Source organism: Berkeleyomyces rouxiae, assembly GCF_048999995.1.
Source record: "Berkeleyomyces rouxiae strain 22BRR77 chromosome Unknown BrBRR77_ptg000001l, whole genome shotgun sequence".
NCBI classification, from domain to species: domain Eukaryota; kingdom Fungi; phylum Ascomycota; class Sordariomycetes; order Microascales; family Ceratocystidaceae; genus Berkeleyomyces; species Berkeleyomyces rouxiae.
This window is the reverse complement of record NW_027396491.1, coordinates 1498198-1524065: the sequence shown is the minus strand read 5'-3', so window position 1 is coordinate 1524065 and position 25868 is coordinate 1498198. Positions and strand designations below refer to the sequence as shown.

General features: G+C 54.5%; 9 protein-coding genes across 9 annotated transcripts; 4 read left to right on the top strand and 5 right to left on the bottom strand.

Annotated features, from left to right (window-relative positions):
• Positions 1–103: 103 nt before the first annotated feature.
• Positions 104–2632, bottom strand: BROUX77_000448 (uncharacterized protein; the record flags this gene model as incomplete). The annotated part of the gene is made up of 1 exon (XM_073749244.1): positions 104–2632. The coding sequence occupies one exon, from the start codon at positions 2630–2632 to the stop codon at positions 104–106; it is 2529 nt and encodes an 842-aa protein (XP_073608685.1).
• A 497-nt stretch (positions 2633–3129) lies between these two features.
• Positions 3130–4332, top strand: BROUX77_000447 (uncharacterized protein; the record flags this gene model as incomplete). The annotated part of the gene is made up of 1 exon (XM_073749233.1): positions 3130–4332. The coding sequence occupies one exon, from the start codon at positions 3130–3132 to the stop codon at positions 4330–4332; it is 1203 nt and encodes a 400-aa protein (XP_073608684.1).
• Positions 4333–4773: 441 nt separating this feature from the next.
• Positions 4774–6037, bottom strand: BROUX77_000446 (uncharacterized protein; the record flags this gene model as incomplete). Its single annotated transcript, XM_073749222.1, has 2 exons — positions 4774–5605; positions 5670–6037. 2 exons carry the CDS (start codon positions 6035–6037, stop codon positions 4774–4776), a joined length of 1200 nt encoding a protein of 399 aa, XP_073608683.1.
• A 936-nt stretch (positions 6038–6973) lies between these two features.
• BROUX77_000445 (uncharacterized protein) lies at positions 6974–8643 on the top strand (the record flags this gene model as incomplete). The annotated part of the gene is made up of 2 exons (XM_073749211.1): positions 6974–7360; positions 7498–8643. The coding sequence occupies 2 exons, from the start codon at positions 6974–6976 to the stop codon at positions 8641–8643; spliced, it is 1533 nt and encodes a 510-aa protein (XP_073608682.1).
• Positions 8644–9364: 721 nt separating this feature from the next.
• Positions 9365–11558, top strand: BROUX77_000444 (uncharacterized protein; the record flags this gene model as incomplete). The annotated part of the gene is made up of 2 exons (XM_073749200.1): positions 9365–11038; positions 11130–11558. The coding sequence occupies 2 exons, from the start codon at positions 9365–9367 to the stop codon at positions 11556–11558; spliced, it is 2103 nt and encodes a 700-aa protein (XP_073608681.1).
• Positions 11559–13700: 2142 nt separating this feature from the next.
• Positions 13701–18059, bottom strand: BROUX77_000443 (uncharacterized protein; the record flags this gene model as incomplete). Its single annotated transcript, XM_073749189.1, has 9 exons — positions 13701–13808; positions 13886–15259; positions 15327–16389; positions 16445–16651; positions 16717–16903; positions 17247–17377; positions 17438–17531; positions 17651–17711; positions 17790–18059. 9 exons carry the CDS (start codon positions 18057–18059, stop codon positions 13701–13703), a joined length of 3495 nt encoding a protein of 1164 aa, XP_073608680.1.
• A 2102-nt stretch (positions 18060–20161) lies between these two features.
• Positions 20162–20979, top strand: BROUX77_000442 (uncharacterized protein; the record flags this gene model as incomplete). The annotated part of the gene is made up of 3 exons (XM_073749178.1): positions 20162–20273; positions 20375–20682; positions 20773–20979. The coding sequence occupies 3 exons, from the start codon at positions 20162–20164 to the stop codon at positions 20977–20979; spliced, it is 627 nt and encodes a 208-aa protein (XP_073608679.1).
• Positions 20980–21157: 178 nt separating this feature from the next.
• Positions 21158–22348, bottom strand: BROUX77_000441 (uncharacterized protein; the record flags this gene model as incomplete). The annotated part of the gene is made up of 1 exon (XM_073749167.1): positions 21158–22348. One exon carries the CDS (start codon positions 22346–22348, stop codon positions 21158–21160), a length of 1191 nt encoding a protein of 396 aa, XP_073608678.1.
• Positions 22349–22744: 396 nt separating this feature from the next.
• BROUX77_000440 (uncharacterized protein) lies at positions 22745–25078 on the bottom strand (the record flags this gene model as incomplete). Its single annotated transcript, XM_073749156.1, has 3 exons — positions 22745–23914; positions 23973–24983; positions 25046–25078. The coding sequence occupies 3 exons, from the start codon at positions 25076–25078 to the stop codon at positions 22745–22747; spliced, it is 2214 nt and encodes a 737-aa protein (XP_073608677.1).
• Positions 25079–25868: the final 790 nt, after the last annotated feature.

Below are 25868 nucleotides of genomic sequence, written 5' to 3'. Positions count from 1 at the left end.
ATATAACTAAAACTCTAGTGATTTATTTTCTTTTCAATGTCTATATATGATACAATAACTAAAAAAAAACGCACATCTTACACTCGGCCTCATGCCTAGCGTCTCAACTTTGCTCCGCTTCACCACCAATATCGTACAATCCCATATCCTTTGCTGCGCCATTCAACAAATCCTCTGTAACCAGCTCCATCTTCTGCGCGTGGTCTCCATGCAAGAACTGGTCTCTCAAATATGAAAAAAGCAGCTCCTTGCGCTCCTCTTCGGGTATATCCTCCGACAACCTGTCCGTGTCGCCACCAGCATTGGCTCGACGAATCTCAAACAGCGCTGCCTCCATCTTGGTCTTTGCGATGCGCACCTTGTGACGCGCATGCGGCGAGTCGAACAACAGATTCGTGCTGCCGACAACCAGCTCGAGAACAAATGTCTCCGAAGGCAAAAACCCAAAGAAGCGGCGCATCATGGACAGCGCAATCACAAAACCCGGCCGGTCGCCCAGGCGTCGGAACGTGTGCAGCACCTTGCGCGCTAGCTGTGCGTTCATTTCGCCTTTGAACACGCCCGCGTGCCGCATCATCTCGCCAAACGTCTTGCGCGCTGCTGTCGTTTGTGCTGCGCCCTCGGTTTCAGCAAGAACTATGACGCGGTTGACTTCGAGGGCTTTCCAGAGCTCCATGAAGGTGTGCGGGTTGGGGGCCATCTTGTTGTGTCTGACGAGGCTGTCGTAGAGTGAGAGCGCTTCGTCGACCCGGCCAAAGTCCAGCGCGTTAGCCATTAGCTGGTTCATCATAAAGGCGTTAAAAGGGATCTCTGCCTTGTCGAATGCATCCCAAAGTGTCTGGAGCTTCCGGTCAAGGCGGCGGAGGTGGTAGTCTTCGGCCAGCAGGGAAAAGGTCTCCAGCGTGGCCTGCGGAAGCACGGCGCCGTGAACCCTGTCCTCGTCACGAATGAACGTTTCAGACGAGCCGGAGCGGGCGCTGACAAACTCTAGTCTGGCACGAATCATTTCCCAGCCCAGAGCATCGGCATTTGCCAGGTCCCTTGCACTGCCGGATCGCTGCCACGCGCCTATGAGACCATTCAGTTGAATAGCTGAGCCTGGTACTCGGTGTTCCTGCATAAACCGCACAACTTTCATAGCCCCCTCTAGCTCTCCGTTACCAATCAGGCGCTTCAACCATTTTCCAAAGAAGAATTTGTTGGCAATAATCATGGGTATCTTGCCGCCCTTATTAATGCTGATTGAGCCCTTGGTCATCATATCGACAAAAACATTGAGTGCGGAGAATGGCTTGTTAATGGACAGGAACGTCGAGATAACGCGATCAAAGTCAATGAGCGTCATCTCCTCCCCAAGCATACCTCGCAAGTTCTGGTATGCGTCCGCTGCGAGGTCAAGCCCCTTTGCTGTTTCTTGGGTGGCGCAGGCATGGATAAAGTCAATAAGAATACGGGGATCAGACTGCTTCTTTAGCAGCTTGTCAATAATCTCGCCAGCCCGGTCCAGGTCGCCGAGAATGCAGTACATGCGCGCACCAAGCTCCCAGAATTGGGCGAAAGTCGGTGCATCTTCTGCGCCGAGAGAAACAATGCATCTCTTCCAATTTTCCAATGCCTGATCGTGGTATGACCCAGCAAACATGGCCTCAATGGCTGTAACTTGCTGCTCGGGTCGGAGCTGAATCTTGGCTACACTCATGTCTTTGGCAAGCTTGGATATTTGCGTGAGTCGGAGAGGGTTGTTTTCGTGTTCAATGTCGAACATTTTCCATAATAGGTCCCATACATCAATGTGGATTTTATCGTAATGTAGAGCCATAGCGACCCGAGCCGCGAGATAGCGCTTCCATGCTGTCCGGAAGGTGTCCTCGGATGGTACCGTGTTCCTGCGCACTGGTTTGTTGAAGCGCCGGAGGGATACGTTCAAGTTCTGGATGGCCTTCCTAGTGTTCCCCGTCCAGAATTCCGGCGGGATCTGCGTGACAGTCTCGTTCTCTGCAGCCTGGAGAATATCGCGTATGCCGCTTTCGGCAGATGTTTGTGCTACGCGAGGTGACGATAGACCTCTGACAAACTGACCCAGTCTCTGGATAATGGACTCTGGCGGTGCTCCAGAGTTTGAGATGCCTGTAATTTCATCAGCCAAAGTATTGACTTCGCCCTTGGTCGGCATGCGGACGTCACTATCCGAAAAGTTCTTTATAATGTCCTTTGCGCGCTGAGCCAGCGGATCATGGTGGCCGGCCCATGACCGGGAGAACTCGTCTTGGTTGCGCAGCTGCCTCACCATGCCGCTCTCGTCCTGCTCAAAGTAGCGCACGGTGTACCCCTTGTCGTTGTCGCCGTCATAGTCATGGATGACGGCCGGCAGCGGAGACTTGGTGTAGCTGACTGCGGAATCTGGGTGGGTGATGTTTCGCCCTTGCGGGGGCACTGCTGGCTGGCTGCGAGCGGCTGAGCGTTGTTGGGTTGCCGTGCCGGGCCGGGCGCGTTTCCGCAGAGCAGCGCCGTGGTGGAACCAAACACGCGGATGTGCTAAGTGGGTGGGATGGTACTGCAGGCCTGTTCTGCAGGCCGCGCAGACAAGAGCATTGGTCTGTGCTAGTGTCGGTGCCGCCAGCTGAGATGCCATGGCAGCGCTGGTCGATGGGTTTACATGAAACGCTAGAGCGGTAAGAAGAGGCTGCGGCTACGGCTTCATTTGAGCTTCTTGCATTGAACGAAGAAGGAAAAAGCGAGGCGTAAGACAATGGCATCAGTGAAGCTATCATCGATGCCAAGTGGGCCAATCACAGGCCCAGATGGAAAATTCCAGCAATAGTCGTCACAGCCAAGGCCAAGCAGGCCAGCCGATAAGATAATAAACTTTCTTCACCGCCTACCACTTTGGGCACCCCACATGCAAGATGAGTCGGCAGAAAATGTAATTTTTCTTCTTCACCAACATTGGTGCTGCGAGAAATCGTGGCCAGCAAAAGCAGACATTGCCATCAGGGAGTTGGAGAAGCTTCTAGTCTCCGTTGCCGAGAGCTTAATTTTGTTTCTACATTTTCTTCTGCTCTATAGCTTGCACTGCATACATCCCGCGGAATCCAGCCTATGCACTCTGGCCTCCCTGTCCTGCAAACCATGGCGTCCCTCGAACCCGTCCACTTCACCGGGCATATCGCCTTTGCCCAGCGTCTTGCCCTCTCTACCCTCACGGGCCGACCCATCGTCATCTCGCAGATCCGCAACTCGTCGCCCACGCATCCTGGTCTCGCGCCGCATGAAGTTTCGTTCCTGCGCCTGCTGGACACCGTCACCAACGGCAGCTCCATGCAAATCTCCCTGACCGGTACCCGCATAACATACCACCCCGGCCTAATCACGGGCGCCATCGACGGCGTGGGCGCCATTGACGGCGACCTGGTCGAGCACCGCATCGAAGCCAACAACAACCGCGGCATCAGCTACTTCCTCCTGCCCATCTGCCTGCTCGCGCCCTTTTCCAAGGGCCACATGAACATCCGCTTCACCGGTCCTGGCGTCATCACCTCCGCGACCGAGACAGGCGACATCTCCGTCGACACCTTCCGCACGTCCATCCTCCCGCTCTTTGGCCTCTTTGGCATTCCGCCCGCCCGCATCGAGGTGCGCATCATCACGCGCTCGTGTGCCGGCAAGAACGGCCGTGGCGGTGGCGGCGTCGTCGAGCTGCGCTTCGCGTCGCAGGTGCGCCTACCCAAGACGCTGCACCTGAACCGCAGCGAGGGCCGCATCCGCCGCATCCGTGGCGTTGCCTACTGCACCGGCGTCTCGGCCTCCAGCAACAACCGCATGATTCAGGCCGCTCGCGAGATCCTCAACCCGCTCGTCCCCGACATCAACATCGCAGCGCAGTACGACACGGCGCCGCTGGTGTCCGACAAAAACGGCGACAAGCGGCGCACCGGTATCGGGTTTGGCCTTAGCTTGGTCGCCGAGAGCAGCTCGATGGGCGTGATATATTCGGCCGATGTGCCGGCGCCGCCCCACGGTGGTGTCATTCCCGAGGATATTGGCAAGCAGTGTGCGTACCAACTACTCGAGGCCATTTCCACCGGCGGCTGTGTCAGCAAGGAGGCCGTTCCGACAGTGTTGGCGCTGATGGCCATGGGCAGCGAAGACGTCGGCCGGGTGCGGCTGAGCGCCGGCGCCATCACGCCCGAGTTTATCCTGCTAGCTCGGGATCTGAAGCAGATGGGTGGTAGCGCATGGGGTATGCGGCCGGTGGACGAGGATGACAGCACCGATCTGATTGTCTCAGTCAAAGGCTTTGGTGTGGGCAACGTGGCGAGAAAGGTTGCATGAACGAAGCGCTGCTGTGTTGTCTCTTGTTCCTGGCTTTCGCTTTCGCTTTCGCTCACGCTCTTGCTCTTCTGTCGCTGAGATCAATCACATAGTTAGTCACTCACGTTGCATTTACGGGATACCATTGGTTTGGGTAAAAAAAAGCAAATCTACCGGAGTTGTTGGGAAGTTCTTGGGTTTGTTTTGTCGTTTCATGCTTTTGTTTCTGTTGCTTTTTCAATCACTGCGTGCTGTCTTGGCTGTATATTCATCTCTGTCCTCTGTTTTCTAATCCCAAAGTACACAGCTCCCTGGCACGATGACCATGCGGGGTCTTTTTTATACTACAACTATCTACCGAAAATCTTACAAGTGATGAGAACAGAAAAGAAAGAGAATCAAACATTTGGATTCATGGGCTTCTATCAGCGGGGGAAACAATAATAGGGGGTATCAATCAATCTATGGCGTGTCTTGCGCGCGGGCCTCTGTCTGCTGAACAGTCCGTCTTGCTCTCAAAAGTCGAGCGAAGCCATTGAGTCCTAGCTCTCGCAGAGTCGCCGCATAGTTTCCAGGCGCAAGACTCTGCTGGTCTGGGGCACCTGGCGACGAATATGAACTCGGCAGAAAGATCTTTGGTATCTTGACCGCCGCAGCGTACTTTTTAAACGTGCTCACGAGATTATACTCGCCTACAACCGCTGTGCCAGAAAACAGCTCGTCCAGTTGATCCGGCTGCATGGTGGTTTCGGATGTAGTCCGCGATAGCAAGTCAGAGCCGTCTTCCGAGACCAAGTCGCCTGGTGAGGAGGGTGCGCTTGCGGTCTGTGGGCGTTCTTCGACGCTCGAGCCAGCCACCAACGAGTCAGTAGGAAGAACACCACGCTCGGCCTGGTCTAGAGCGCGCGCCACGGTGATGAGATTCAGTAGCATCAGAGGACTTATGCGCTTTGGGTCTATTTGTGTGCGCAGATTGTCTCGATCTAGATGCACTGCCAGCATGATGAGCTGGAGAATCAAGATGAAGAGGTCCAATGCCAACAGCACCAGACGGGTTGCAGGGGGTTTTTGGCCTATAAAATCGATTATAATGCCCCCGTGAAAGTAACCGCGGGTTGTTTCGGGGGCCGCTGGCAAGGCAACAAGAAGATGCCAGATCATGGCGAGGGTGTTTGGTATTATGATGCCGAGGAGGTTGGCGGGGGCTGCCGTGGAAATGTTGAGATTGTCGGGCTGTGGTGTGAGATATGTGTAATGTGCGGCCATGCGAGGAAGAAGAAGAAACAACGAGCATCTATCACCAGGGTTAGTACAATGGCTGCATGCAGAGGAAGCAAAGAAAACAGAAAGAGACGCACTCCATGTAGTAGAGTGTGGCCAGTTGCACATAGACCAGGGAATCGAGATTGGCCAGGATATTTGTAATGAACTGTAGCTTTTTCACCAAGGCCGGCGATGGCTTTTTGGTTGACTTCTTGCGCCCCTGGCCGCGGAACGACCTGGAGCGTGAGCCGGTGCCAGGCTCATCGGCGCGCAGCGATCTTGAAGATCTGCCATCGACAGAAAAGCTTCGCGTCCGGCGGTTCAGGATCCGGGGTCGACGTAGGGGTATCTGGGTGTTGGAATTGGAGGATGGGATGCGCGCGGACGCGGACGCGGCTGGCTCGGGACTTTCGGGAGGATGGGTCGGGCCCAAGGCCGGGGAAGTGTATTCGTCATTGTTCATTGCTTGAGAAGTAGCGGCAAAACATTTGCAAGTCGCGAATAGAAAAACAAAGAGTGAAAGAGCGGGAGTGATGTGTCGCTCGGTAGAAGCAAGGCTCGCTTGAGGATTACATGATATAAAAGTAGAGACTAAGCAGTAAGAGACAGGCGACAGCGTCAACGCGCTGCACCCAGAATGTGGACTGAGGATTACAGGGCAGTCAACGGGGGGCAGAAACAGTCGCCAAAGGGAGCCAATAAAGTAGAAGAAGACGGTGATGTATAGTGTGAGGTGGAAGAGCCAATCAGCCTGGTCGAGTCGTGTAGTGTAGCGTCGTGTAGTATGAGATATGAGCCTCGCCTCCAATGTTTAGTGATGTGGTATGTTAAGTTCGAATGCGAATGACTGCTAGCCCTGGTCGATGCAGGTTGCCGCTGCCTTGTTTTGATGGTGTCACTGCTGTGAAAGAACAGGCCCAACCTGAGCTTCACAGGCAAGTTAACTATCATCTTCAGTGCGTCTCAGCGTCCAGGTAGACCTCGTTTTGTCAGACAGCCAAAATCTGCCACGTGATCTCATGTTTGGTCCATTTTTAGTCTCTTAGTCCCATCCTGGAAGGGGAGCTGCAAAATTGCTGCCCCACCTCTTCCTGCTTCTGTACCTCTTAAGGGTTTAGGGTTCCGGGGTTTGAGTGAGTGACTCAAAGCCGAATGCAAGTGCAGCCCACGTCTACCAACCACAACCACCCCTCCATCATCACCAAACAACCGCCCAAATTCCACATTTCAGCGGCCTGCAGCAGTCCAATCACCCGCCCGCCCGTGCCTGCTTCAACTTCGAACCCGACGACGAATACGCGGCCGCCAATTGCCAAGTTTACCCCCGCTTCCGATTCTTGGTCTCGGTTGAGCCCCGCAGTCTCCGTCCCGTACATATATCTACGCACACTCATTCACAATGGCCGACTCTTCCAACGCCGATCTGGCGTCCATCGTCCTCCAGAAGTTGGACAAGGCCTCGCCTCTTCTTTCGACCGAGGCTTTCCCTACCGTGCCCTTTACCGAGGTCAAATCGGCTCTGGACCGCCTGGGAAGCCGTGAAATGGTGACCTACAAAACCCTGGAGCGCGAAGAGGCTATTCTTGAGGCAGAGGGTGAGCAGATTGCCGCCCATGGCTCCCACGAGGCTCGTGTCTTTAGTGCTCTGCGCCAGGCCATGGAGGGCCTGACTGTGCAGGAGCTGGAAAAGGCCATTGGCGACAAGACCGTCACCAAGGTTGGCCAGGGCAAGGCCTTCAAGGAGAAGTGGATTACCAAGGCCAAGGACGGGAAGCTTGTTGCTACTGTGAGTCTACCATTGCATTTTGTAGCCAGACTCGCCACGTAGTCAAGGCCACTGGAAAGAAAGACAAAAAGAAACCCACCGAGGTCCTCCCAATGCCAGGCCGACTGTTGCTGACTGCAAACCTGAACCCCCCATAGGCCGAAACTATTACCGACGTCACCCAACAGCAGCTCAAGACCATCCAGGAGACCCGGACACACGAGCCCAAGATCATTGCTGAGCTGCGCAAGCGCAAGCTCGTGCGCCTGCAAAAGGTTGTCAGCTTCGAAATTAGCAAGGGCCCCAAGTTTGCTCTGGAGATGGTCAAGGAGGATACCGATTTGACCTCGGACATGCTGGCTGCCAACTCTTGGGATAAGGCTACCTTCAAGGCCTACAACTTCAACGCCCTTGGTGCCGATCAGGGTGCTGGTGCTCTGCATCCTCTGAACAAGGTGCGCCAGGAGTTTCGCCAGATCTTCTTTGAAATGGGTTTCCAGGAGATGCCTACCAACCGCTACGTTGAGTCTGGTTTCTGGAACTTTGACGCTCTCTTCGTGCCCCAGCAGCACCCTGCCCGTGATCTGCAGGACACCTTCTACATTTCCGATCCTCTGGTCGCCGACCCCCCGCGCGCTGAGCCCGGTGTGGATCAAGACCAGACCGAATACTGGGACAACGTCAAGGCTGTGCACCAAGATGGCAAGTTTGGCTCGGTCGGCTACCAATACCCGTGGGCCGCAGACGAGGCGATGCGCCTGGTTCTTCGCACACACACCACTGCCATTTCGACGGCAGTTCTTCGCAAGCTTGCTGCGCAAAAGGGTCCTGATGGCCGCCCTCCCGCCGCCCGCTACTTCTCAATTGATCGCGTGTTCAGAAACGAGGCGGTTGACGCGACACATCTGGCCGAGTTCCACCAGGTTGAGGGTGTCATTGCTGACTACGACCTGAGCCTGGGTGGTCTAATGGAGTTCATGGAGATCTTCTTCAACAAGATGGGCCTCAAGGACCTCAAGTTCAAGGCTGCTTACAATCCGTACACCGAGCCGTCAATGGAGATCTTTGCGTACCACGAGGGTCTGGGCAAGTTGGTCGAGATTGGCAACAGTGGCATGTTCCGGCCAGAGATGCTGGAGTCGATGGGCCTGCCCAAGGACCTGAGAGTTTATGGTTGGGGTCTGAGTCTGGAGCGACCGACCATGATCAAGTACGGCATCTCCAACATTAGAGAGCTTTTAGGACACAAGGTGGACCTCAACTTCATTGAGAAAAATCCTGAAGTCCGGCTAGACAAGAATTAAGGCGGATTTACAGCACAAAGAAAAAAAAGGATCTAAAGAGCAAAAAAAAGAATGATGCCGAACAGGGTAGAATATGGTAGTAACGATAAAGAGTATTGAGTCTACTTGAATGTGCAACGTACAGAGAATACAAGCGGTCGATTCAGGCCAGTGACGATGAACCAAATGCAGCAGTGCAGCTATGACGTCGGGTCTGTGTAAGAATAAAGTTACAGCACCAACTGTTCTGTTCTACAGTAGACTCAACAAGCACTGCAGCAAAGGCCATGACGCCAACGCGTGAAAACTACAAGGCAATGAATAAAACGCACAGTTTCCCATGTGGCCCACATCACAGCATCTCCCATGTTCTGGAGTCTTGAGCCGGAAGATTCTGCCGTGGTTTCGTGGTTTCGTCATGAGGCGGTTGACTAAGCAGGATCCAAAAAGCAGGCACCGCCTGGCCGCCGTCATCAATCAGCGCCTGGTGCAGTAAGTAAAGCAAGCTTAAACCTGGAGCTCGAGATCAGCTCAACCCCTCCATCTGCCTTTTTTTTTTCTTTCTGTCTGTGGTCCCAGCAACCGCTCTCCTGAGTTCGCTTCCCTTTCGACCTCTTCACATCTGCGAAATTCCACCGCCGTTCGTGCTGCCGACTGCTCGCTGTTAAACCATCTCCCCTACTCGATTCTCTCGACCTTTGCCTCAGTCCCCATCCCGGCCTCCGGTCTCACGCTCCCCGCAATGCTTCTCCGAGTCCGCGGCCCCGATGGCATGCTCCGCATCACTGTCGAGCATGAATCGACTTTTGGCGCCTTTGGAAAGCAGCTCATCGCCCAGCTTCCCGACACAGTCGATCCCGCCACCATTGCCCTGTCCAACAACCCAACGGGCGCTGATTCTAAGCTGCTAGAGCAGCTCAACAACATCGCCATCAGCCGCGTGGGCATGAAGCATGGCGACCTCATCTTCATCTTCTACAAGAACACCGACTCGGCGCCCTCGGAGCCGCAGGCTGCCCCGACCGTCTCAGGGAGCGTCACGGCTAGACTCAACGGCAAGGCCATCGAACACCAAATACCCTCTGCGCAAGAGACCATTGCCCTCGTCGAGGGGGCCGCTCGGCCGTGGGAGCTGATCAAGCAGTCTCCCCTTGACGACAAGCTGGACAAGCTGCCCGGCACCATCTCTCGCTCGCGCAATTCCATGTGCAAGCACGGCCCCAAGGGCATGTGTGATTACTGCACGCCTCTGGAGCCATTCAACCCAACCTATCTCTCGGAGAACGGGATCAAGTACCCGTCGTTCCACGCCCATCTGCGTAAAATCAACGCCGCTACGAATAAGCCCGAGTCCGGCACGTCATTTATCCCGCCGCTCAGCGAGCCCTTCTATAGAGTCGTGTCCAACTGCTCCGGCGGCCACCCGAAATGGCCCGTCGGCATCTGCAGCAAGTGCCAACCGAGCGCAATTATCCTCCAGCCCCAGAACTTCCGTATGGTTGACCATGTCGAGTTCGCGACACCCTCTATCATCAACACATTCATCGACGCCTGGCGACGAACCGGAACACAACGGATGGGTATTCTATATGGTCGCTATGCCGAGTACACCAAGGTCCCACTAGGTATCAAGGCCGTGGTTGAAGCTGTTTACGAGGTTCCTCAGGTTGACGAAGTTGACGGACTCACAACAAATGACTGGGGCAATGAAGCCAATGTCGATAATGTTGCCAAACTCTGCGGTCTGGAAAAGGTGGGCGTTATCTGGACGGACCTGCTCGATGCTGGAAAGGGCGATGGCAGTGTAGTTTGTAAGCGCCACGCCGACTCGTATTTCCTGTCGTCTCAGGAAATCTGCTTTGCCTCCCGTCTACAGGCCAAGCATCCCCGCGTGACGAAGTGGAGCCGCGAGGGCATCTTTGGCTCAAACTTTGTCACCTGTGTCATCTCGGGCAACGAGAACGGCGAGATTGAAATTGCCTCATACCAAATGTCCAATTCGGCCGTCGAGATGGTGCGTGCCAACATCATTGAACCATCCACCGAGCCTGCCGTTATGTTTGTCCAGGAAGAAGAAGACGAAGACACGGCTGTTCGCAGTCGCTACATCCCCGAAGTCTTCTACCGCCGCATCAACGAATACGGCGCAAACGTTCAGGAAAACGCAAAGCCATCGTTCCCTGTCGAATACTTATTCGTCACCCTGACCCATGGTTTCCCCGACGCTCCGAAGCCCGTCTTCTTGAGCTCAGCTTTCCCGATCGAGAACCGTTCCCACGTCGGCATCGGCCAGGACCACAGCGACCTCGCCAAAGCCCTCAAAATCTCCGCTACCTCAGCGAGGCCCACCGACGTCCACGATGTTTCCGATTTCCATCTGCTCTGCTTTATCAAAGACCTTGATCTTCTCTCAGAAGTAAGAGCATTACGCCTCCCACAAACCCTCTATTATTTCTACATTCTTCTCACTAACCTGGCCATTTCTTCTCCTTTCTCTCCCTCTTTAGCACGAGTTCTCTGCTATCTGCAAGGCAGCCGTTAGCCACAACCAAGACGATATGCACAGCGCATCGACCTCCGGCGGCTGGCGCACCCTACAAGCTATCCTGCAATCCACCGGTGAGCGAATCCCCAAGCGACAGCGCGCCGTGTCTGGGCGCCAGCACGACAGAGCCTCGCATCTGTCTGTGCCTGGCCCCGCTGGCGACGTATCGTCTGCCAGCTCTCCCGGCGCTCCCACTCCCCTTTCTTCTGCTTCATCTTCTTCCTCCTCGTCGCAACATCCCCATCACAGCAGCAACAGCCATTCACGCCAACAAAACCAACAACAACAACAACATTCCCAAGAAGACCAACCCCTTGCTAAGAGATTTGCTGCCGTTAGGCTGAACAATGAGAACCGTCCGCGCCGTTCGAATCCGCCTCGCCCTGAATGAAGGCACAAGAGAGAGAGAAAGAGAAGGGAAGATGATTCAAGTAATTCCACGAATGTTTTGGTGCTTTTTCTTAGTATTGCATCGCTGGCGAAGACTTTCTTTTTCTTGGCTTCTACCACTTTTGCATGATGCTTTTACTTTCTTCGTTATGTTATGAATGATGTTCTGCCCTCCCAAAATAAAACTTGGTCGTTCACTCAAGAAAGATATCTATGTCTATGTTAACCCTAGTCAAATGACAATCCTACTATGTAGCCTCCATTTTACATCACAATGACGTAACTATCCCTGTCCTACTTAAGACGCCACCGGAACAGTTATATTTCGTGTGTGGCGCAGGCGCCACATGTACATACATAGGTAAGCCAGAGAAACGGAACATCGCCATGTAAAAATTGAACCCTTGAAGCATATCACGCGATAATCACCAAATGATAACCCTTTGCTATTGATTACCCCCTGTTAGAACACTGGAACACAAAGAGTACTACTCTCAAGCAGCTTCGATAATACTAGAAAAGTCTGATAGCAGCTCACTCAAACGAGTCCAAATCTTGACGCGACAGGGCTCACCCCCCTCAACCTTGAACGACAACAACCGTTCATCACAATGAGTTCAGAACGCCTTCTTGGTGACATTCTCTGTCCCAATCGCAAAAAGGGCCAGGAGTTTCCGGTGGAAGCGAGGGTGGCCATGCTTGCGCTGTCACAGGAAGGCGTATCGGCCAGGGCCATTGCAAAGAAGTTTCGGACGGACCACAAAACCGTCACCCGGATACTCCTAAACGCCAAAGAAAATTCCACGTTGAAGCCCAAGCCGAGGTCTGGCCGTCCGCAGAAGCTTAGTCCGGCCCAGAAGCGGTATATCATGCGGCTGATGAAGAAGGACCCCGCCATCACATTGGCGAGCCTTGTCAAGTGCCTGGACGGCACGGTCTGCTTAAGGACTATACAGCGGTTTCTTGCTTCCAATGCCAAGCAGACATAAACCGTTCTTTTACGGCGATTGAGAATTGGATCGAGGATGTCAAACTAGTACATGAAAGTATGGCGTCCTAGAGTCCATGCAATATGTTGTGGTGCTGGCTGATCTAGATGATTATCTCAATGGCGCGAGATCCGGGCGCCACTGGAACAGGATATTCACCGCGGGTGTGCCAAAAAGCTCTTCGGGAAAAGCTTTTGCCGATTCGATATGCCACGCGTCGTTCCCAACAAGATACTGCATCAATCCATTTGTCAAACTGGACAATGAGTTTGGTTGATGGAGGACGGAGTCGGGCCGCTGGACTAACGGCCGAAGTCGTCAGTTCCCAGTCCCATTAAAAACATTTGGAGCATTCTGAAGAGAAAGGGTGTATGCAGAAACCCCCGGCCCCCCATCTTCAGGATATCAAGGACAAATGTAAAAGGCAGAGCCGAGCTTTGTCGATGCGTCAAGGCGACATGGGAAGATATCCCACAGAGTGTCGTTTGCAACTCCATGACGCCATTGGAGAAAGGGTTGACCGAGCCTGAATTCGGGCTTGGGAATGGTCTACCTAGTTTTGAAGAATAGAAACAGAGCTTGCATTTCATAGTCGCAGAAATGATAATAATTGGATCTTTACATGATGTAGATAGTTCCAAACAAACATGCGTGATCGATCATCCAACCCCGTAGCGGTTTGGCGTTGAAGTGGTAGTTAGCCAACTGTTGAAATGGTACTGGAGATGGCAAAAGAGAATACAGAGTTAACTATTACATTCGGAACTCCCAAGACATGGAACTACATAGTTTACCAAAACTAGAAACAAAAAAAAGACTTTTCTCTTCAAGGACTTATAGTAACACATAGATCAAAGATCAGGCAAAGAAAATCAACAGGAGGCAACTCAGATTTCGCCAAGTTACAAGAGCGAGAGAGAGGCGGGAGGGGGGGGAAGGGGGTGAAGGGAGATGAAGAAGGGTCAAATATTTGAGAGGAAAAGAAGAGGTAGTTGGATACGAGAAAGGGGGATATCATGAACAAGAAGGGCGAGAGAAGAGAGAAGCGGAGGTGAGGGAATGCTCAGTGACGAAATCCAAGAACAAGGGGAGGAGGATGGAGGATGGCAGCAAAACGGGCAAAAGATTGAGACGCGGCGAGATGCGCGGGTAGTTTACAGAGGCTTGCCGCCAATGAAGTCAGACCATCTGCGAACCTCGGTGGGAATGCCCTCGGAGCGGGGCAGCTTCTCACTCAGGCACTGGGCGAAAAGCATGGCAGTCTATCGAAGGCATGGTTAGCAGATATACCTTATAGGCAATGGTGATTACAAAACAAAGGAAGCAGAAGAAAACTTACGTTGGGCTCCATGAACAGAGGGACACCAAAGTCGACGGCGTTGCGGCGCATAACGTAATCGACATCAGCAGTGGTCTTGCCACGAGCCAGAGCCAGGTTGAAGACACCGCGGATGTCGTACTTGGCAAAGACCTCACGCAGGGCGCGCTTGTCATCGGTGGGGAACTCAATGACCTCGACCGAGACATTGCCGTTGGCCGTCTTCTCAATGAAGTCCTTAACCTGGTTGTCGGCGGCGTACAGCTTGTAGCCCATGGGGAAGACAAAGTTGACGACCTTGGTCAGCCAGTCTCTGCTCAGCTCACCACCAAACAGCAGACCCTCACCGGGCTCAGGAACGCGGAAGTTCATGGTCGACTGCAGCGAGGCCCAGTAGGCCTCGACCAGGGTCTTGCCGAAGCAGGCAATCTCACCAGTCGAGCTCATCTCGACGCCGAGGAAGGGGTCGGCGCCAGCCAGACGGGTCCAGCTGAACTGGGGCACCTTGGTGGCAAGGTAGTCGCGCTTGACGGCCATCAGGTCCTGGGGAGCCGGGACGTCCTTGCCGACCAGAGCCTTGGTGGCGGTCTCGATGAAGTTGGTGCCTAGAACCTTGGACACGAAGGGGAACGAACGAGAGGCACGCAGGTTGCACTCAATGACCTTGAGGGCATCCTCAGCACCGCCCTCGTTGGCCTTGATGATCTGCATGTTGAAGGGACCGGTGATGTTCCAGGCCTTGGCAACCTTCTGGGCAATCTCCTTGAGGCGGCCCATGGTGGCGTCGTCCAGGTTAACGGGGGGCAGAACCAGGGTGGCGTCACCAGAGTGAACACCAGCCTGTTCGACGTGAGAACTCACGGCATGCAAGATCAGCTCACCGTTGGAAGCAACACCATCAACGTCAATTTCCTCGGCGCCCTCAATGAACTTGGTGATGACGACGGGGTGATCAGGCGACACGCTGCTGGCAGCCTCCAGCTTGTCCTTGAGATCCTCGGGGCTGCGAATGACAGTCATGGCAGCACCAGACAGGACGTAGCTGGGACGAACCAGCACGGGGTAGCCAACCTCGTTAGCAAAATTAGAGGCCTCTTCAACGGAGGTCAGCTCCTTCCAGGCAGGCTGGTCCACGCCAATGGAGTCTAGAATCTCAGAGAACTTCTGGCGATCCTCGGCCTTGTCAATGTCTCTGGGGTCAGTTCCCAGAACGTTGACGCCACCAGTTTCCTGGAGACGCAGAGCAATGTTCTGAGGAAGCTGACCACCGACGGAAACAACAACACCAGAGGCGCTCTCCAGCTCGTAGATGTCCATGACACGTTCGTAGCTCAGCTCCTCAAAGTAAAGCTTGTCGGCAGTGTCGAAATCAGTGCTGTAGGTCTCGGGGTTGAACTTTAAGTGGGTTAGCAAGAGTTTTATGTCAGAAAAAAATCTGGGAAGTACAAAAAGGATAACTTACGTTGATCATGACAGTCTTCTGGCCCATCTCACGCAGAGTCTGGGTGGCACTCACAGCGCACCAATCGAACTCGACAGAGCTACCAATGCGGTAGACACCGCTGCCCAGAATGATGGTACCCTTGTCCTCGAAAGTAACGTCGTGGGAAGAAGCGTTGTAGGTAGTGTACAGGTAGTTGGTGTCGGCAGGGAATTCGGCGGCCAGGGTGTCAATCTTCTTGACCCAAGGGCGAATGCCGAAGCCAGTACGGACGGCGCGGACAGCATCCTCGGTAGAGTTGACAGCGTGGGCGATCTGGCGATCAGAGAAACCCATCTTCTTAGCGGACAGAATCTGGTCCTTCTTCAGAGCCTCGAGGCTACCGGCAGCTTGCAGATCCTTGGTCATGTTGACAATGTTCTGGAGCTTGTGCAGGAACCACTTGTCGATCTTGGTGATTTCGTGAAGCTTGTCAACGGTGTAGCCCTCGTGAAGCATGGCCTGGCCAACGGCCAACCAGCGACGGTCGGTGGGGTTTCTGAGGGTGTCCTCCAGGTTGTCGAACTTGTCGCCTTGGAAGCCAACAAACTTAGGGTCAACCTGACGAATAGCCTTCTGGAAGGACTCCTCAAAGGTACGGCCAAGGGCCATGACCTCACCAACGGACTTCATGGCGGAGCCAATGTCACGCTTGACGTGCTGGAACTTGGACAGATCCCAACGAGGGATCTTGGTAACAATGTAGTCGAGAGAAGGCTCGAAGTTAGCGGTAGTGGTCTTGGTAACAGCGTTGGGAAGCTCGGGCAAAGAGTGGCCGAGGCCAATCTTGGCAGCGGTGTAAGCCAGAGGGTAGCCAGTGGCCTTGGAAGCCAAAGCAGACGAACGAGAAAGACGAGCGTTGACTTCAATCACACGGTAGTCCAGGCCATCGGGCTGCAGAGCGTACTGGACGTTGCATTCACCAACAACTCCCAGGTGACGGACGATCTTGATGGCGGCGGAACGCAGCATGTGGTACTCCTCATCGCTCAGAGTCTGCGAGGGGGCAACGACAATGGAGTCACCAGTGTGGACACCAAGAGGGCTTGGTTATCTGTTAGTAGGAGCGTGTAAGGAGTGGGACTTTGCATCAAACTTACTCGAAGTTCTCCATGTTGCACACGGTGATACAGTTGTTGTTGGCATCACGAACCACCTCATACTCAACCTCCTTCCAGCCCTTGAGCGACTTCTCGACCAGAATCTGGGGAGAAAGAGTCAGAGAACGAGCAGCCATGTTGCGGAGCTCATCCTCGTTGTTGGCGAAGCCAGAGCCCAGACCACCAAGGGCGTATGCGGCACGAACGCTGTAGGCGCAAAGTCAGTTTTTTGGACTTTGATGAAAAGTTTCACTAGGTTATTCGGAACTTACATGATGGGGTAGCCAACCTTGTTGGCAGCGTCGAGAGCCTCATCGATGGTAGAAACGGCAATGGACTTGGCGATAGGGATGTCAATCTCCTGGAGGGCCTTGGCGAACAGGTCGCGATCCTCGGAAAGCTCCAGGGTGTCGACAGACGTGCCCAGAACGCGGACGCCATACTTTTCGAAGAGTCCCACTAGACAAGAGAGTGTTGCAGTTAGCGCAAGTTCAAGACCAACTATATTTTTGCTAGGATTTCCTTTAGGCCGTCGTTCATTTGGCCTCTCTTCATCCTTCGCTCAATTGGCAAATGGTGAACAAGGCAATCTGAAGGATGCGGTTTTGTGAAGAGCGGGACCGGAGACTGAGTCGCATAGAAAGCACTGTCCACTTTAGGAGGCGCTTTTACGTGATGAAAATACTAATATAGGGCGTGACATCACAGCGCCGGCGTGTAAGAGGAGTGGTGGCTGATAACAGACGCGGAGCCCCAAGTGCGCAGGAGAAAAGTAGCAAGGGAAAGTCGACAAGGTACTTACGGCGCTTCATTTCAACACCAAGGTTGAGGGCAGTCTGGCCACCGAAGGACAGGAAGATACCATCGGGCTTCTCCTTCTCGATGACGTAGCTGACATACTCGGCGGTGACGGGGAGGTAATAGACCTCATCGCTGGAGGGGTTTTAGCGGATATGAAATAAAAAAGCAAAGAATCAGGAAGCTGCGACTCACGCAAGGGAGTGGTTGGTCTGGATGGTGGCAATGTTGGGGTTGATCAGAACCGACTTGATGCCGGCCTCTTTCAAGGCTTTCAATGCCTGGGAACCTGTAGTGGGAGGTTAAAGCGTGGTTAGGACGTGTTGTCTTGGGCATGTTTAATGGTGAGGCCGGATGGAGGGGCATTGAGCCTCAACACAACTGGCGCTTGAAGTTGGAACGACTCACCCGAATAGTCAAACTCTCCGGCCTGGCCAATGGCAAGACCACCACTACCGATGACAAGGACCTACGACACAGAGCGCGTATTCAATTAGTAAGACTGGTTCATGGTATGAAGAGATGAATAGAACAAGCCACGGCTTACCTTCTTGACGTCGACCGGGGTGCTAGTCTTGATCACACCGCTGGCCATGTAGGCCTGGGCATTGGGAGCCGGCTGCGAGTCGGCAGAGCGGCAGAGCGCCGTGTACGATAGTAACCGCTTCTGAGTCTGGGTTCCGATGACGGATCTGTTCGAGGCAAGGCGAGACGAAGCAGCGGCACCCGCGCGAGCGCTGTTCTTCAGGCTGAGGGGCAGTTGGCGAGAATTTCGCAGAACAGCCGGGGCTCTGCCAACGAGAGCCTGAAACGACATCGTGGCGGGCAGGAGAATGTGAAAGAGTGTCGAGGCGACGAGAAGCTGTGGCTGTAAGAGTGGATGCGGAGGCCGAGGCGGGGCGCAGAGGAAGCAGAGCAGCCGGAGAAGAAGACAAGAAGCAAAAGCCCGCGGTACTCTGGCACAGGGCAAGGGCAATGGAGATGGTCGACGGCAGGCTATCGATAAGACGGACGGAGGAGAAAAAAAAGAAAAGGAAACACAGAGTCTGGCTGGTCTCGTCTCGTCCTTAAGGCGCTGCGGCGGCGTTGCAAAGGTGGGACAGTGCAGGAAGCTTTTTCTTGGTGGGGTTTAAGTCCAAGAGAGGGCGCTGGCTGAATGTGGAAATAACTAACTAATTGGCCACAGCTGATAAGATAAGTAACAGGGCGCAGGTTTCTGTCAAAGTGAAGCTGGTGTTGACTAATTGGAGGCAGAGGCAGCGGCTTAGAGGGGCCGGAAGAGCGCTCTTTATATCGCTGGACATTGCTTCCGTTTCGAATTTCGGCGTCTCGTGGTGGTGACACGGCTCTGGGTCATCATCCAGGTTTGAGTCACGCGCATTCCTGATCCCTGTTTGTGCTGAACCGGTGGTTTGCTGGACCCCCGTGCCTAGACGGGTGACGCATCGCATCTGGGTTCTGTGATATGGCCGGCCAAAGTATAATACAGGACTACCCACAGATATACCCGCACACATGTCCTATGTCATTGTCTTGGGCGCCTCTGCTGGAAACAATCCCGGCTTCGAGTTTCCTCACTGACCGCGATGCCGTGACATAGGGACCAGATCTACACACATACAGCTATATCTATATACACAGATAACTATAACCACTGCTTCGCAAAGCCATTTACATATGCACATGTCTCCTTGTCTCATGTCTACATGCACAGTGTTCCTGGCTTGTCCACGAAAAAACTCGGAAATTGTAGTTCCTAGCACGAAGGGCCAGCGCGGGTGGGTATGACTCGCGACGGCGGCCCAAGTCCGTGAACATGGCCCTTGGCCACTATCAAGGATGAAAATCTTCACCCACTGACTTAGAAGCCCGTATATAGAGCACGAATAACCCCCAGCCTTCCTTCTGCGCTGCAAGTTTAATGAGCCGCGCATTGGGGTGCCAAGAAAAGTTTTCTTTCACGCTGCAGTCATAGGAACCCGCAGCCCGCCCAACAATCCAAGCAAAGCCAATGTTCCGGCGGTTACTACTGCTAAGCATGAGCATATACATCTGTGTCTATCTCCATCAGATCGACAATCAAGCCTGGCCATCCATGCCTATAGACCAAAAACGGCAACGATAAACGATAAACAGACCAAAGAATCCCCCAGGAGATGGCGCTATACACAGCGTAAACCCCCGCTCCACTTGGCATCTCAAGTCCACCACCGGCCAGCTCAGACCCTGTCGTGTTTTCTCGCTCTCCTTGCACGGCCAACTCACGTCACGCTCTCACTCGGCTTCTCTCGTTGCTAGCGCTCGATAACCGGTAAACCTTCCCTGAGGGCCCCGCTTTGTTCTAGACCTCCTCAACTCAACGAAGCCCCTTGAAAGCCTGAGGCGCCAATTGATTGGTTAGACGCCCCAGACGGCCGCTTGCCGTTCTTTTGAGCCACATGAAGGATTTCGCAAGAAGAAGTTTGTAGCCAGTCAAGTCATACACAGATGGTGATGTTTGATTTGGTTGAGAGACCAAGGGTTGAAGTTGGCGTCAGTATGTGGGCTGAGTCAGCATGTAAGAAGCCCTAACAATTTTAACTTTAACTAGGGTTATTCATTTACTTGTACGTCCCACAGCTGCACGCAGCTGAATACAGCTGACTTCCAACTAAAACTACAGGGGTCCGGATAAACCCCGGCTCCAATAAGGACAGCAAATAAGCTTCATATGCTATTAACAACAGGCTGGCCAGAAGCACAAACTACATCCCAAAAGCCGAAGCTGCTGTGACGAGACACTCTTCACACTGCAACTACACTCGTTAACTTTGTCTTCCCCTTGGCCGCTGCCTTTTCTTTTTGGATCTTTCAAGCAGGCGCACTTGCTAAACAACACCCGACGGCATCGGCTGGTCTCGATATCTCAATATCACCATCATGTTTCTCCTTGACGTGGACTGGGCAGGCCTGATCCTGCCCTTTGCCTACCTCACTGTGCTTTTGTCTTCGCTGATGGCCTTTTCAAGCATATACCGCAAGCGCAAAGCTGGTATGTCACCCACTCCATTGCTTCTTTGCTCAATCGTGGCCATGCGCCGCCCTGCCCGCAAACCTATTCACAGTTGCTAACCAAAGACTCTGTCTCAATAGCCGAGAGTGCCAATCTTGCTCCGTGGTTCCCGCCTCATCTGCAGCGCAACATCTACCTGTCGCTGCTGCACATGATCCCCGACAACTCCAACGAGAAAGAAAAAAGCCCCCGTGTGCCCGACAGTGTGATACGCGCTGCCCTGCTGCGCAGAGCCGTCGAGGACATCCACCGCCTGATCCAGGTGCGAGCAGCCAAGCAGGCTTTGACTTCGCTGCTGGCCAAGGGCAGCGTCAGCGACGACCTGTCGCAGCGTTTCCAGCGTGCCGAGAAGGACATGGAGGACGAGCTGCGCGATGTTGTCATGGAGGTAAGCCGCCCGTACCGTTGCATACTGTAGCCCTACAGCTGCCCCGAGAAAACTTCTGAATGCCTATGCTAACTTCTATGTCTGTCATAGGCCAACGCATTGGCTCCCAACTGGGGCCAGACCATCTTCCAGTCCGCCAACGAGATCGCCGCCAACGAGGCATTCCGAACAAAGCTGGCCGAGGTTGAGTCACAAACCGAGGGTGACAAGGAATGGTGGGCCAAGCGCAAGCTTGCTATCAAGGAAGAACTCCTGCTGGAGCTGGATCAGGAGACCCCTACCCTCGAGGCGAAATAGAAATGTTATATACCCTTCGATTGCTTGTCTAACATTGTTTTCTTTCTTCGCATTGAAAAAAAAGTCTACACAAAAGTTTTTTGACACAGACTGGGTCTTGTTTGCAGGGAAAAACGTTATATTGCTTGACTGGGAACACATTCTATTTTCTAACTAATCATATCATGGAATGAGTTGCTTACAGGGGGCTTCTGAGACTCTTGACCCAGCCATGTGACGACACATGCTCCCACCTGCTTTTTAGCTTGTGCGAGGCCTTGGGCTTTCGATGGTGTTTCGTCTGTTGCCGCTTGGTTTTGGGTGTAGAGGCTACCGGAGAGATGGTGATTGAGTGCTGGGCGAACCGGGGGACTGCCACCCATGTGGTATTTGAGCCCCGGTTCGTAGGACCAGGCCGCCGATTGTCAACGGGGCTTGGCACTGCACGACCTACCTTGGAGGAATTGTTAGTCTTTGGACTAGACCTGGCAGACAAAGGAGAAACAATGAGCCCTGGAGGGGGACTGTGCAAATCATAGTGCCACATGGCGACAGCGGCTTGCTCGGGGCTGAAGAAATCGATCCCGTAGTAGTCAAATAGCGCCGGCGCATAGATGGCTTTGGGCCGGGGCTTATCCGGGCGCTGGTGGGAAAGACCTCTGAAGCTGGTAACTTTGGTCATTTCTAGGCTCTTCAGGGCCGAAGTGCATTCAACTTTGCCTTCCCGAGGCGCGGTCCGATTGGGTTTGGGAGAAACGTCAGCAGGAGAGACAGAGACCAGTGATGTGGAAAGGGGAGGGAGAGCCCGCTTTGAAGGAGCTGCTTGAGCGAGCTGGGTGAAGATGCTATTCTGGAAGGGCTCGAGATAGCTAAGAATGATGTCAGTGTATCCAGGAGACTGTGGGCAATCCCATGACCCCGGGCTTACAGGTGCTTTTTCCGAGGGAAACGCGGCGCAGTGAACAGGGCCGTCTGTCGGGGCCGGGGCATCCACCGGGCTCACGACACAGCTGTCTGGAGCGAGGGGCGCAGAGACACACGCCGAGCCCGAGCGGACGTGTCCAATACGCACCATAGAGTCCGCAGCGGGCACGTCCAGCGTTGAAGCCAGAAGTGTGTGGTGCGGGAAGTCGGAGTGTGCAGATGCCGGGGAGTAGGGCGTCTGGGCGGTTTCGTCGTCGGCGTCCCATTGTTCAAAGGGCGGGCGGATGAAGCTCCATGTATTAGCTGCGGGCGCGTAGCGTGGGATAGCCGACCAGGAGAAGTCTATTGAAGAACGGTGAGTGTAGCATTCGTCGGAAGCATGGACTGAAGATGCAGCGGACCCTGAGCGGCTTAGGGGCCAAGGCCGGGTGGTGATGGCCGGATTTCCAAAGGTAGTTGAGTCCATTGTATGTATGAGAGGTTGTGATGTCAGGGTTGATGAGGAATAGATGGTTTTATGAAGCCGAAGAGATGTGCCAGATCGGGGGAAGTATCGCGACTTATATAAGTTTCCCAAGAAAGACAATGCACCAGAGTTTTGAAACCAAGAACAAAATAAATCTACTTGCAAGCCTAGCTGTATTCAAAGAACCGGGCTTTGTTAACCAAAACAGAGAGATTTGACTCTTAGCATCTAGAAGCAATCTGTAAAACACAGGACAAAGAAGAACCCAAGGATAAAAGAAGACCCAAGAGACACGACGAAAAGAAAAAAAAAGACAACAAAGACATTCTATTATGGAAACTAGTTCGCCAGACATGCACGTAAAAGACCAAGAAAACAAGAGAAGAAGAGAAATGCCTACAGCCACTTTACCTTAGCGATATGGTCTGTCTTCTTGCGGCTCGCCTTGATATACCCCAGCATCCGCAGCTCGGCCAGCGCCCGATAGAACAAGCTCAGCGCCTTGCGCTCATCCGTCTGCGGGCCCAGCGCGCCCTTGAACGCGCTCCACAGGTCGGCCACGTTGATCAGCGCGCCGGCCTCGAGGTACAACTGGTACAAGATGCACGTGGCCGGTGGCACGCCCTTGGAGCCGTTGGCACCCGAGCAGCAGCTGCAGGCCAGGTAGTCGTGCGGCCGGGCCAAGCTGCGCTCAAAGACGAGCCGCGGCCGCGGCACAAAGACGTCGCGGTGTGGCGCGCGGTTGTCGTACAGCCAAGCCTCGTGCAGCAGCTGTTGCGCCGCGGGGAAAATATTGACCATGGCAGCAGGGTCGGCGCCCGAGGTGCTCTCAGCGCCGGCGTTGGTGAGCGCCGCCTCGCGAACTATGGTAGTTAGCAGCAGGCACAGCCTCGCCACGGCATCGGTGAAAGCGCGGTCGGAGCTGGTCAGCGTCGACGTGTCGTGCGACAGTTGCACGCGCTGGGCGACGGCGGTGGCGCGCGCCGTCTTGGAGGGGCTGGAATGGGCACTGCGCAGCGGCGTCTTGGAGCCGTTGGCCGCGTCGGCGTCGGCCGCGTCCTGCAGCGCGGCGATGTCGGCGGCGATTTCGGCCAGCTGCGTGACGCTGTCGGGGGAGGCGATGCCGGCGAGCGAGGTCGAGCAGGCCATGAGCATGTGCGCGAGCACATTCTGCACGGCATCGGGCGTCATGCGCTTGATGGCGGCCATGGTGGGCGAGGCGGGCCCGAGACCGATGCCGTCGGCGAGGAGCTCGATAAAGACATCAATGTAGGCGCCTGTGCGCTTCTCGGCGGCGCAGACGACTTCAACGGCAACGAGCAGCTGCCGCACATATGACATGCGCTGTGTGTTCCACTCCCTGGTTTGGCTGCGCAGGAAATCTGGGTCGATCAACAGAGACTTGGCTGTGGCCAAGTCGCCTTGGGCCACCAGCGTCTCGACATGAGTGTGGAACGAGGGCATGGACTTGATGCCCTCAAGAAGCTCGGGTTGTAGTTGGCAAGTCTCCTCGTCGGCTAGCAGCACACTGAGTGGGTTGGCATAGAAGTGGCACATGTAGGCATACTAGAAGATAGCGCATTAGCAAAGAGCCGGTTACACGCCCATAGAGGCACCATCTTACCTTGAGTGAGTCGATAAAAGACTGTATACCAGCGACTTGGTCCTGTTGCCGGTTCAGAAACGACGCGAGCAGATTCGGACCCAGGCGTAGTGGGAGATCAACAGCGGCTACAGCTGCACGGAAAACTCTCTCAAGGATCGCCATGCTCTTGACCACGTCAAACTGCGCGCCATAAAGCATCCGGCACGTTGACTTGAGTAGTCTGGCCTGCAGCATATCCGTGCTCGTAGCGATGCCAAACAACAGCGTGAACGGGATCTGCGCACGCCACGAGCTGAACAGCGTGATGAGGTCCGACAACAGCCCGCTGTCAAAACCTTCGCCGTCCTGGAACGCCACGAAAATGTGCTCGCACGGCTCCGTCTGCGCGTCTAGATACGCCCGGAGCGCTGCCAGATCGTAATCCAGGAACTTGCCCCCCGCCTGAGTCGCCGGCAGCGCAGCCTCATCGCCGTCCCCGTCCTCGTCCTCGACGCCTGCTGCCGCCGCCGCCACAGCCCCATTGGCAGCCCCGCCACCAGTAACCCCGCGCACAATCTGCTTGAGCGCCGACTTGATCGTGCCCGCGTCCGCCGACCGCAGCCGCACAAAGCGACTCGGCAAGCTATCTGTCAGGCTTTCTGCCAACTGCTCAAACAGCAGATCCTGGGACGCAATATTTGGCCCGGAGATGACGAACGCGGCTGGGATGCGTGCCGTGCCGCAGTGTGCAGCAGCGCCGTCGACAAAGTCGCGGACCTGGTCCAGCGTGGCCTGGTTCGCCGAGCGCAGCACCTGCATGATTCGCGTGTCGATGCGCGCCCAGTGCTTGCGGAACAGCGCCTCGCGCAGCTCAACAGCATCGGCACTCTCGGTACCGCTGAGCAGCGGGACAAAGCTTCCGCTGCTGCCAGGCACAGCGGCAGACGGCTCGGGCTCTTGGCCGGCCTTTCTACCGGTGCGGCGCTTCTTCAGCGGCCGGTCGCCGGCCAAGAACTCGTCGTGCTCGTCGGGCTGGAAGACATATGCGACCTGCACAATAGCGTCAGTACACTCAGGCTTGCGTTCGCCCAACTAGCCACATAGCAACCCACCAGATCTTCATGCTCGTTTGAGAGGGGGTCCATGCTTGTGCGCTCAGCGTCAAATCGGCTAGGCGTGCGGTTAGGTTGGGCTGAAACGGAGTTTAGCTGCGAAGCCACTACAAAGACTGGCGGTTCCAAGCGACAATTGCTTGGTCTCGGCCGATTCACGTTGTGCAAGAAACGTTGCAGCTGCGTCAGGGATGCCCACGTCCAAGGCGCGCCAGACAACAACCTCTCTACGCGTACTGTTTGTATATCTAGATGCACTGTAAGCCCCCCTTTGTTCACCATGTCCCTACAGTGCCTACATCCTCCAGGCAAACTGTGCCTCTGGTTCCACTTATTCTTCGACTCTAACGGCAACCATCGCGACCATTGTGAGCTGGCCGGGCATATGTGTGAGAGCGGCTATCAGCGGGCATCCGCAGCCTTGCTGCATAAGCTCACTTGTTTCCCCGCTCTGTTATGTGTGCTGACAGTTTCTCGTCATCCGTAAGCATGTAGTCTGCGTGGCAGATCAAGCCATGGGCTTCGTTCAACGGCTGGGATCAAGACTCGCGTCATGAACAGAACAGTACAACTACAACACGATATTCCACAAGTAAACTAATCCATAGGGGCAGAAAGAATATGGAAATGTAAAAAGAGTACACAATTCAAATGTTCATCCCTCACACACACACCGCTGAGCCCAGCGGCCCAGCTTTCCCTCCCAACCAGAAAATGACGCAAGCCAAGAGCACAACGTGCAGATACTATTTTTGTTGCAGTTCCGGAGCCTACGACGGCTCTACTCCGTCATGCGTCGCTTCTCAGCCCAAAAGAAAAAGAG